The following is a 12,370-nucleotide window of genomic DNA, read 5'->3' as shown; positions in this document are numbered from 1 at the left end:
ATCCACACAGGTGCTGAGCAATGAATTTGATTTAAAGACTGTGGCTTGAATTAAATTTCATTCTGAACTGGGGAGGCTATTCTGCCTCCCCCTCTGCCAATCCAGTCTTGTTTTCTCAGTGGCGAGAGCCACCTCTGTGCCTTGGCACCCACAGAGACAACCAGAAGTGATGTTCTACCAGGTGCTTCCACCCTCAGCTTTTTAACCCGTAGCCCCGTCCCCCAGTGGCTTTGCCACTCCCACTGAGCTCTGAAAGCCTCTTGGCCTTGCAGAGAAGTGGCTGGGCGAGGTTGTCACCATCACTTCTGCCTCCTGGTGCCTTCTGTCCCCTGTGCAGGGGGCAGGGGACTGCTGGGGAGGGGCAGGGGGCCTGGGCCCAGCTCTCCTGCATGGCTGTAGCTCTGCACAAGGTGGCACTCGCTCTCCATCTCAGCGACAGGCTGCAGGGACCGCGGGGAAGCAGCTCCTGGTATGAGATGCAAAGCAGCAGGCGTTGGGTTATTCCTCTGTGCTATGAGATCCATCCTGTGGTTCCTTCTCTCCATCCCCTGGCCCCTCTCTGGATATTCCAAACACCAGTCAACCCACTCATGCACAGGGAATTTATTTTACAGACAGTGAGACAGGATGCCAGGGCCACCACTTCCACAGGTGTGCTGAGTGTTGGCTGAGAGCTGGCATCTGTAGTGACAAGGGTGGAAGCGCGCAAGGAACAGAACCTTTCCTGCTGCTCTGCAAATTAGTGCTGCTATAAAGCAAACCATCCAAAGCCCTTTCTCCCCCAAAGAGTGGAAGGCAACAGTCTTCCCCTAGCTCACCCTTAGCTGAGCAACTAGCTCTCCCTCCTTTTCCTCATTTCCACAGGCTTCCCAACTGTGCCACACGAACATGTTCCCTCTCCAGCCCCAGAGCATCCCAAGCCTTCCCATCCCCAGCACTGTCCCTCCCGAGTGAACTGTGGTACCCAGTGTTCATGGAGCCTGGATGCTCTTTAACACTCCACTGCACAGTGGTGACCCCCAGTCTGTCCCACCACCTTCTTCTAGGAAAGCTCGTACCCATTCCCATATGGAAACACCAGCTGATTTAGAACTGGTCATATATTGTGTGAAGAAGTGATCAAAGGCTTGTTTGTAACTGCTGAGCTTGATTTTAGCTATTGCACAACACAAGAAGCTTGCTCCTAGCTCACCTTTTTCCCAACAGCACCTCCAAACGAGGAGTGAGATATAAATGAGATCTACAGAAATCACCTCATAGGAAGTGGCAAATCTCTTGCATTCACATGGGAGGGAAAAAAAGAAAAAATGAGAAAATAAAAGAATTAATTGGAAGCAGGGGGAGGAGAGGGTATGAACTCAAGATAATTTGTCAAAGGCTTGTGTATCAGCTCACAGGGGAGAGGACTTACATCCATGTAACTGGGCATCATCCCTTTTATTAGAGGGGTTACTCGTAGCTTGGAACCCCCATAAAGGACTCTGCACAGGGTCCTGCAGCAAGAGAGGTTGGGCAGTCTTGATGCCAAGGCACGAGGCTGTGCAATCTGGGGGCAACCAAGTTGCAGGCTGGGAGTGCAAGACATGAAAAGTTGACTCTTCAGTGTCTGTAAACAAAATAAGGGAAAGGGGGGAGAACTGAGATGCAGCAGAGAAACACTGGAACCTGGCCAGTGGAAGCAGGAGGAAGGGGGGATGTTTTATCGTGCTGCCTGGCAGTCCTGTACTGGAGATGTTGTCCACGGGCAGCACGAGGGTTTGCACTTTGCTACCTGCTTTGCTGGAACTCTTGCAGCTCTTTGGCTCCCAAACTCCTCCCACCAAAGGCTTCCCCCTTCCCAGTGCAGCCAGCAAGCGATGGTCAGACAAACCCCAAACCTGCACTACCAAAATCCTGATGCAAAACTTCACCTCCTGGAAGCCCATCATTTCACAGCCAAGTTCAGGTGCAGACCCCAGAGACAGAGCAGCTCTTGGCATCATTACAGGAAAAGATCCAGAAGTGCTGTAGGAAGTTACATTCCAATTAGCTTCACGTCAGTGGTGGGAAAGGCATTACAAAGCATTTAAAAGATCAAGTGCAAAAAGCACAGCTTGAGTAATAGGGACCGAGGTGGTTTCAGCAAGGCACAGTTGTGGTTAATCTGATGGGGCTCTTTGAGGCTGTAACTGCTACAGCAGTCAAAGCGGAGGCAACAGGCAGAGCACAATTAAGTCTGCGGCACACAGTGGACAAGGCTTTGCAAAAGAAGCTAATGACTGAGATGGGGAGTCCCGGAATAAGTGGATGTGCTGTGGCTTAATGCTTTGGAAATTGCCCAGAAACAAAGATGCAAGCAGGAAGGTATTAATGGAAACCTTCTATGTCAGGAGGAAATGATTCCTGGGATGGAGCAATACAGCCAGCTTGGCTGGAGCAGAACAAAAGGCAGCAGGTAAGACAGAGAGCTCCTGAGGGCAAGCAGCTGTTTTTTGGTTCTGAACATCATGTTCCATAACCCCTCATGCCCCAAACAAACAGTTTTCTCCTGTTTTTCCGAACAGAGCTACTGGAACTCTGCTTTCTGTATTCTCTCCCTCATTTTCCTGCTCTAATGGCATTGGCTTTGTTTTTTAACAAAACCAAAGACTCCTTTCAGAAGAAACGGTGCCAGCAGCACGCACCAGTCCCATGGAAGCGGGGATGGAACAGTCGCATGGCTGCGATCACATCCCAGGAAGCCCGAGCACGAGCTGTGCCAGGTGGTGCTAACTGGGAGTTCTGCTCCCACATCCCTCCCTCCATGCACTCTGCAAATCTGCAGATGAACGTTTTGCTTGTACAACACTTATTTCCCATGCACAGAGGTGGCAGAGAGGTACTGTCTATAAAGACAGAGGTACTGCCTCTAAGTCCCCCTTTCTCTGCAAAGTGATGGTTCTTGTAACTCATCTCCCAAATGGACAGAACATTTGCTGCAGTCACCAGGCTGAAAACACTTTCTGCCTCTGGACAAACTTCACCAGACTAATGACACAGCTGAGTTCCCAGGAATAATTCAAACGGCTTCTTCATTTCTATATGAACAACAACTGAGGATGGTTTAATAGCCACGAGCCTCATGTGGGCTGCTCGCTGCAGGTGTGTTGGTTGAAGCTGATGACCACACAGACCATACATGACCTGTTTTCCCTCCTCCTATCTTTCCATTTATCCCTAACATAACCACAAGGAAAGAAAAAAAATCAAAAATGACAGAATTACTTTCACATTTGCCATCTTTCCCCCCACTTAGCTCAGGTTCAGCTGCCCCAGCCCCAGCTGTGCCTTTCTGTCCACACTGCAGAACTGATGGGGGGGTCTCATGCTCCACTTGCAGAGCAACCTCAACAGGCTTCTGACTACAATGACCTGAATATCTAGAGTATTTCTAAACAAAAATCTGCCTGTGTTCAATGATTGAAAAGCACAAAAGTGCTGCTTCATAAATGCCTTGTATCTTTTTACTTACTCTCTTCATTACTGATTTTCTAGAGCACCAGTTGGTGTTGAGAACACAGGCTGTGTCATCTCTCCAGTGCTAACACAGGTCATATTCCCCAGAACAGGTGATGATTTCGTGTTTCTGAGGATGGTTACAGTCATTTCACCGGGAAGCTTTTGAAATTTAACAGGAGGAACCTCTGTGCAATTTGCAATCTGCAGGTTCACATCTTTGGTTGTGTTTACTATTTAAAATAAAACCTAATGGACTAATAATAATAATTTTTAAAAACTGCCTAAAGAAATCCTGTCTGCCAATCTGTTATGAATGTTCTCCTATGATTTATCTTCCTCTCTCACATGCTTCAAAATAACTGAATTAGCAACACGCGGTGTTTTCCCATCCTCAGCAAGGTCAGTAAATTAAGGAAAAATCTGAAGCGATACCTGGCTCATAAAATCACTCTTCCTCCCCACCTCGTATTTGACTCACCATGGGCAGATTCCATTTCCCATGGGAGCTCATTAGTGCTGCTCCTTGTTCAGCATCGGGAAATCTTTTGGAGTTGACTTTACTCCCAGCTGGTAAAAAATGCTTTTTGTTTTTTCTCCTGACTTACTGCCCACCACCCCAGGTCTGAAGTGGCATTTTTAGAAAGGCAGAGCTTTTGGACCAAAAAAAGAACCCACCTAGGGGCTTCTAGCCTTGCTAATGAAGAATGAATTAACTGTCAAGTTATGTGAACCAAGGGTACAGCCAAGGAACAGTTAAAGACATCCTTATGGATTAATGGCTCAAAACTGGGAACTCTTGTTCCTTGTCAAGGTGAACAATGAATTATTACAGTTTTAATGCTTTAGTTGTAATTTCTGTTTTACGCGGGTTAAATATATAAAACTAGAGGACATAAGGCAGTCTCCCTCGTCTTCACTTTTAAGATGCTGCACAGCCACCGGAGCGATAAAACACGCTGATCCACCACCTCAATTTTTCCTTCTAACTTCTGTTGTCTGATCTGCCCTAAGTCACTACAACACCCTGGTTCCAAAGACCAAACACCATGAAATAGGCTAGCTTAGTTAAGCAGGTACCATCTATAAAACAAGACCTAACTAAAAAGCACTGAAGCCGGTGTGATAAGCGTACGACCGTCCAACTGCCGCACACAGTTCTGTTTCAGCAAATTTCATATTTTGATTTAAAGGGAGATCTCCACAAAGTTACGCAGCCACTTGCACAGGAACTGAAAAGGGTAAAATAGGAAAAAAAAAATCCCCACAACTTGCCAGGAAAACTGCTTTAGTATCTCAGAATTCAAGATTGTCCCAGAAAGTGAGTCCTCAAAAACAACTCCTTCATTCATAACACCTCCCCAAGGGCAACCAGGCACCATCTTCAACCCCCAGCCCCAGGCAAAGTACAACATATTGCCTTTAAGGACTAAATGATGCAACCTTGAAACAGGGCAGCCCAATCGACGTCCGCAACAGTGCCATTTGTATCTGTCCTAACCCGCGTCTGCCTTCCCGGCTTCGGCCCTTCTCAAACCCCAGCAGCAGAAGTGGAAGGATCACAATGTTCACATATTCAAGCACAAAAAAGGCTTTTCAGAAGTAAAACATCAGAACAGAGGGCTAGAAAGTTTCCCAGATACCAGCACTTAATACATTTCTAGTTTTTCATGCCAGATAGCAATAAACACCACTGATTTGTGAAATAAGGTTATCACAGACCAAATCATCAAAATACATTGCCCTTCCAGAGAAGTGTTCTCGAGGGCTCCTGATAATCAGCTTGTTTAAAGGTGGCCAAAAGCCTCTACTGGCAGTTTTTGCAATTACAAAATCACTGGTTTGTTTCAGACCTCCAAAGAATTCTTCCCACTGAAAATGAGACTATATAATCCTATTCTGTTGATATTTTACAAATTTCTGTGAAACACACTTACATTAGAAAAGGATTTCTGTACATACCAACAGGGTAAGAAAGCCACAGTTCCCATAAATCCCCAGACCTTCCAAAATTCACTTTTTTTCTTGTAAGTGCTGATTATCCAGAAGTTTCACCCCAGAGGAGGTGAAAAGGGAGCTGCTCCACCATTGGGTCTGACTTCAAACTTGAGCTCACTACTGACCATTTGCCATCATTAATTAGAAGGTGAACCTCTGGCCACCTGTAGACACTAATCTGCTTTGCTTCTTCATTAGCCTAATAACATCCACCTCCTGCAACTTTCCATCAGAAGCAGGGTAAATACTGTTTGAGCAAATTGCTTTCAGCTGCAAAAGTCAGGATGTTCAGTTTTTCTGCTGTGTTTCCAGCTTAAATGTGTTGCTGCTACAGGAGAGCAGGAGCAGCAAGAACTCTGCCTGCACCAGTGGTTCCTAATTTCTTCAGAAGGTTTGCAGAGCCATGACAGTCAGATGTTATCAGTCATCAACTCTCTGAAGTTACACTTTGTAGATCTGCAAGAGCAGAGCACAGAAATTAAAACTGTGCTGCGATTTACAATAATGCTGTAAATGGGAAAGTAGCAGCATAGGCAACCCCTTAATTGAGGGACTACACTGAAGATGCACATGAAAAAAAGCTCCCTTATAATATACATGTAGATTGATATATCATTATAATATATATATTATATTATTATATATTATATATCATTATCAGTGTTCAAGAAGAGACTGGACAATGTCCTCAGACACACGGTGTGAACTGTGGGCTTGTCCTGTGCAGGGACAGGAGTTGGACTCGACCCTTGTGGGTCCCTCCCAGCTCAGGACATTCTATGTTTTATTGATAAAATTGACTTTCTTCCTGTTCTTGCCCCACAGAATAATGAGTGGGGTAGGAATTGAGAAGGTTTTTTGCAGTATGTATTATTGTCCAATGCACTGCATTAATGATCTAAAAATACCCGGAGAACACAGATTTGGCAAAACAAGCATTTACACCTTTTTCACACAGTCTTTGTTATTGAAACCGCAGCAAAACACCAGATCCTCCTGATTTAGCAGCAGTTGGACAACATTAGAAATGCACTTGGTGAAGACTTCACCAACTGTCTGTTGTCATGGTAACATCCCAGGTAAAAATAATTTCTTGAATAACTTACAAACAGACAGATGGCATAAAACCGCCTACGCTCCAATTTAAAGGAGATTCAGTAAAAGTGTAGATGCCATTTCTCTAAAGTCCTGCATGTTGAAGAAAGCACATCTCCAAAGTCTTCCTGGTGCTGCCGGTAACTCACCTCAGGAATGAGACAAAAGGGGGATCAGGGATGTTATGGGAAGCAAAAAGTTGATCCAGAAGTGGAATCAGCACCCTCTTACGTAGGATTTCCCAAGGGATTACAAAGGTGCCCCGAAATGATGATCCTGCAGGAAACAGGGAAATTAATCCAGCTTCATACTAGGGAACAAAAGCTGTTCTTGTAATTCCTAAAGCCCTGCCCTGCTTGTGCTCTTGCTACGAAATGAAAAATATTACAGACTGCCATCGCATTGCATGTGCAATACATCATCGTGCATGCAACATGCAATACATCATCGCCCATGCAACGTCCAATACATCATCGCCCATGCAACATGCAAGCCAATTTTCAAGGTTTTTTGTTCAACAGAAGTTTTCTGAAGACAGAAAAGCTGTGAAATCAGTAGCATCCACACACAAGACAATCCTGTTCACCCTGATGTGAGGTCAACGTGCTGATATATGTGACCGGGAGTAGCACCGTGGGAATGATGCTGGGTCTGAACCCGCCCATAGGCCAAACCATACGGCTCGTGAAATCCCACATCTCCCTCTGCCAAGTCACACCCCAATTAAGTCATTTCAACATTTCGACTCGACTCCCTTACTTCTAAAAATAGGCCGAGCTAGAGCTGTTCCTCCTCAAAGGAAACGCGGACAAGGCTACGGCCAAGGTGGGATCACAGGAACAGCCCTGGCTGCGCTCGCATTGTTCTTGGGCAGCATCACCAATTCCAATTAAAAACCTGCACTTTCCCCAAAATAGCGAACAGCTTTCTCCTCAAAACGAGCAGATGCTGAAGCACTGTTGTCAGAAAAAGCCAGAGCTTCTTCCAAGTGAAACAGATTGTTCAATGTGAACAATTCAAAGGAACTGAGACACCAGGAGAAGGAGCATTAGATCAAAACGCACTTTTGCTCCAGATTTATTTGTGCTTAATTTTGCATTTATCTGCTACTTTAACTGAGCTCCTCTCGCTCCCCTCAACTACTTTTCTCAACAGGTGAACGAGAGTAGCAACATTGCAATAGTTACTTTGCTTTTGATAGTTTTGTAGAATCTTTGCCTAATGCCCCCTCAGTGCACACTGCAAAACAAAACAAAGTTGGGCATCTCTTTAAACTGAAAGGACAGTTGATTGAAAATTAAATGACCGGCCTGCATCTTGGTTCTGATAACACTCAACATGGCCATAACAAAAGTGATTATTTCACCCACTGTTAAATTTCCCCCAACCTTTCACTCACGATATCGCTGCACAGCCCAGACACAGCGCTGCACTCTCATAAACCTCCGCGGGCTGAAGCTCTTACAAATTTTCTCTGCTATGCACAAAGCCAGACAGCAGGTCAAGACACATCGTTCCTTAACAACACAGCCAAACGAGTTCCAGCTGAAGCCTCCCAATTTGTGTGGGTTTTGTTTGGACTTTATTTTTAGTGGTGGTTTTTGGTCTTTGCTGTTTGTTGGGTTTTCGAGCAAATATTTACCTGAAGCCTATAGGTGTATCAAAGACACTCCTTTGTATCTCAAAAACAAAAAAGTAAAAGCTGTTTAACTAACTTTCCTCCTCAGGATCCAGATGGAACTTAATTTGTTTTGGCTCTGGAATCACCAGCTTTAAGCGTCCTGACATAACAACTGAAAGCAACAGCAGGTGCTTTTATTAGATGGTAACGTGTTTATAAAATGCACTATTACTTAAAAAAATCAGTTAAAGAAATATATCAAGTCAAATTACTCAAGTTAAAGCTGCAAAATGCAGCCGAGTGCTGTAAAAGCTGCTCAGAGCTTGACTTCTGTAGGGAAAGTTCTCATCACAGTGACCCACATCTGCGGTAAAGCCTCCTGAAACCTACGGTGCAACTTCCAACGCGTTCTTCAGCTTCTCTGTCGCCCAAGGAGAAAGGAAAATTGAGTGAAAGCCCCTGTGTGGACAGGTATTTCCTCTGAGGAACATTCAGGTAACACCCAAAGCAGCTTAACTGTCTTCTGCAGAGTCCCGTGAAACCCTTCAGCAATTCGCAAACACCTCAGTGATTCCATCAAAACACTTCTCAACTTAGACTTAACTCCCGAGTCGGCATGAAGGGGGTTTGTAACACAGGAAGAGAACTGAAAGGAGAGCGGGAAAAAAATGAAAATGACGTCAAACTTGCTAAATATGTATTGTTTATTAAGGCTTGTATTCTCCTAGAGGAAAAAGTTAATCTGATGCTGTCCATTACCCCTTACAGGCAGGAACAGTCCAGAGACAGAGTTATACGTTCTAGATACAAGTCTAAATGATACAGATTAAACTTTATTTAAATTGGAGGTCCTTTTGGAGTAAATAGTATTCAGAAGATACTTGCTAATATAGTAAAAGATCCTCTACGATAAAGACGTGCAGATTCAGTGTGCTAGAGCAGCGGACATGAGCACCATTTCCATGCGTAATTGGAACTCCGGTTGGTGACAGGTTCTCCGACGGTCCCCTCACTCCACAAAAACATGACAGTAAATTCAGTTTCTTAAAACAGGTTTTTTTACTCATCCAACAGAAAAAAAAAAAGAATTAGACATACACACTGTCAATTTTAAACATCTGAGGCATAATCCATCATATTATCCGTACTATTAGTTCCTACGTTAAAGCTCAGCATTATTGGTATAAAAACTTTAAATGGCATTAGGATTTGGGGGGTGGGAGGGAGTAACGACAGGAAGGATTAAAAATGATCTGCAATTAACTAATAACACCTGAAAGCTGAAACAGGTTTCAACACATTGTCCAAAACCCCTGCAATGTTGATAGCATCACATTATTATTTAATTAAGCTACAAAAACCGTAAAGCAGAATTATGGCGGAGAGAAAGCATCTCGCTCACCCTCGGCAGGATATGGTATAACAAATGCACACTGAAGCACTGCTCAACAGAACGTGAGAGGGAAATATTGGCCAGAGAAACAATTTCACTGACAAGTTGATTTTCTACTAGACAGAAAAAACCAACATGGCGCATTAGCAGTTTCAAAAGTGTAATTGTACAGATAAATAAAGAGGCAGAGCAGCTGCACAAAGTGATCAGAGATTTAGTTTTTTTCATTTCAAAATTGTGAAGTACAGTATCTTAAAAGTTTTTTAAATGGAGGGAGGAAAACAAAAAAATAATAATAATAATAAAAAAATCAGTGTATGGTTTCTTACTTCCACCATGAACAAAAAGGGCTTGGGAGGAGGAGAAAGGAAGATTTGTCATGTATTCTCCATAATCTGTATATCTGGCTAGGAACATAATTTGTGCCAAAATAAAGTCTTTGGGAAGCATTGACACTTTAGTATGCTCGTGTATAGGTCCACATTAGGTTAATAGAACTGTTTACCAACTTAAAAAAAATAAAAACAGACACACTTTTATTAATGATTTCTACAGAATTTTACATAGGAAAAAAAAAGATACAAATTAATGCAGATCCACCTGGGCAAAAATAAACTACAATGTACTTAAAGATGAGACAACTTAATTTCCCCTGCACGAGAAGATATATTGGAGCTGAAAGCTTTAGTTTGTCCTGATGCCAGGATACAGCACCAGTATACTTTAATTTTGTTTCTCATAGTCGAATTTAGTATCAGTTCTAGTATATATCAAACTGTATATGTTTATTCTTATTGTTTGTTTCGATTCTGACGTTCCTGCAAAGAGAAAAAAGTTAAGAAATATTTTAGTCAAACGAACAAGCAAAAAGCTTTTAGTAGTATAACAGCGCTAACTTCATCCCAGACAATTACACACTTCATAAAAGCATTACTGCTGCATTTTATAAATATATTGTATATACCTGACAAGCCCAAGGATTTGATAATTTAATATTTAAATGCAACTTCAAGTGGAACAGTCACTTCAAACGGAGCAGATGAAGGTCCCAGTAAGAAAGTTGGGAGTATCAATTCCTACGCAGAAACACGACCTGTAATATTCTACGTGCTGGATTATTTTAGCTGCTGCAGAAGCAGCACAACCAAAACAGGAGCAGAAAGGAGATGGTAGATTACTGAACCCCACAGAACCAGGATGATTTTGAAGCATTCAAATGATTTCAGAGTTTAGTCACATCCAATAAAAGCAGGATTTGAGCTCTCTTGAAATATATTCCTATTTTATACACAACTTATGATAAACTATCAAAGCAAGTCATCTCTTAGGGGCAGAGTATCGGAATGTACTAGGTGGTGTATGTTCTTAATGAAAAAAATTTATGGCTGCTGGACTTTTCAAACAAAAGGTGGTTAGAAAGAATCTTAACCTGAATTGTACCAACCCCATTTTCAGGCTTCCAAAAATAAACTGTTCCATCCTACTCCCATGTCTCAGGTGGAAAATCCCCTTCGCTGTGCCTCACTCTCCTCCCAAGCTCGCCAGCCCATTCTTTCCCTTTGTCACTTCATAGAACTTTGGTTTTCTGTGTAGTCACCCACTAACCCTCATAATTTCACTTACTTTCAAAAATCAAAGTTTTCCATTCTCCTGGCCCAATCCCACAGAAAGAGATGACAGGCTAATACCTCAGACTTCCACTTGGTACCCAGACAGCATGCTCAGGCTTTATAATTCAGTAAAAAGTGCTATTTATTGAGCTATTTATAAGCAGTTCCTCCTACCTTGCTGCTTGCTTTCAGAGGCTAATCTGAGTCTTCCTTCTAAAGCGTCTGAAACCATATAAACTGATGGGGAGGAAACCGACGCAACAGTTCTTTGTGCTCTAGAGCACGGCTGCTTTTTAGAAGCTCTACCTCTCAAATTCTCTTCCTTACTGCAATTTAGCACTACTGCAGGAAAGAACATGCAGTTTTGTAAGCAACTAACAAAACTTCACTCATTTTGGTTCTGAAGATCCATCCAGAGCCTTCATAGTTTCTCTTTCCCAGAGGAAATCTCCAATATCTCACAAGGGACTTCCCATTCTGTACTTCTGTTTCATGACATTAATAAGTATCATCTTCAGACACAGGAAAAATGAGTTTTCACAAGACTTGCAGAAGCTTCCACTTTGGAGACACTCACCCCTGTCAAGTTTCTGTTCCCTTCACCTCAGTCTAAAGCAGCTGTCAACCTTCCTACTAAACTCTACTTGATAAGGTCAGTGGGACGAAAGCATCCACCTACTGACATAAAAATATGTTTTCTTTATATCAGGAAACACAATTAGTATTATAAAGTATAATTTTTTTAACTAGTTTTGGAGGAAGTACAATAATCCATCCTTAGAAGTTCTGTGCCAATGAATGTTCACAGAAAGCATCTTTAAAGGAAATAAACAATGCTAGAAAAAAACATAGCAACTTGAAAATCAATTAATATGGCACATACACAAACAACCTTCTGAAAATGTCAATTAGGTCATAAGATACCTTAACTGGCAATAAGATTCTTCAAATGTTATTGTCATAAGAAGATTAACTTTGCAAACCAGGAAGGCTTCAACTTCAATAGCACTAACTGCTCGACAATAAGCGTGTGCATAGTCTGCAAAAAAACTCTTCTAGTTGGATTTCTACAATTAATTTAGTCAATGAAGGGGAAAAAATATTAATTCTTCAGACAACAGTTTTATAGAATACAATCCGACAAGTAGTATCTTACTTTTCATTCCCTCATTGTTGATC

The 12,370-nt window shown here is 42.7% G+C and overlaps 1 protein-coding gene across 2 annotated transcripts in view; it reads right to left on the bottom strand.

Moving 5' to 3' along the window:
* Positions 1–8,874: 8,874 nt before the first annotated feature.
* Positions 8,875–12,370, bottom strand: part of YTHDF1 (YTH N6-methyladenosine RNA binding protein F1) — a 13,752-nt gene continuing 10,256 nt past the window's right edge. Inside the window, exon 5 of one of the 2 annotated variants that reach the window (XM_005499583.2) lies at positions 8,875–10,399. In XM_005499583.2, the coding sequence (XP_005499640.1) occupies positions 10,373–10,399 (27 nt within the window). In that variant the 3' untranslated portion in view covers positions 8,875–10,372. The remainder of the gene's footprint in view (positions 10,400–12,370) is intronic. The other variant, XM_013371377.3, reaches the window with a different exon arrangement.

The sequence above is a fragment of the Columba livia genome, chromosome 16, assembly GCF_036013475.1.
Source record: "Columba livia isolate bColLiv1 breed racing homer chromosome 16, bColLiv1.pat.W.v2, whole genome shotgun sequence".
Lineage (NCBI taxonomy): Eukaryota > Metazoa > Chordata > Aves > Columbiformes > Columbidae > Columba > Columba livia.
Note: the sequence above shows the minus strand (reverse complement) of the source record. Positions and strands in the feature narration are given on the sequence as shown.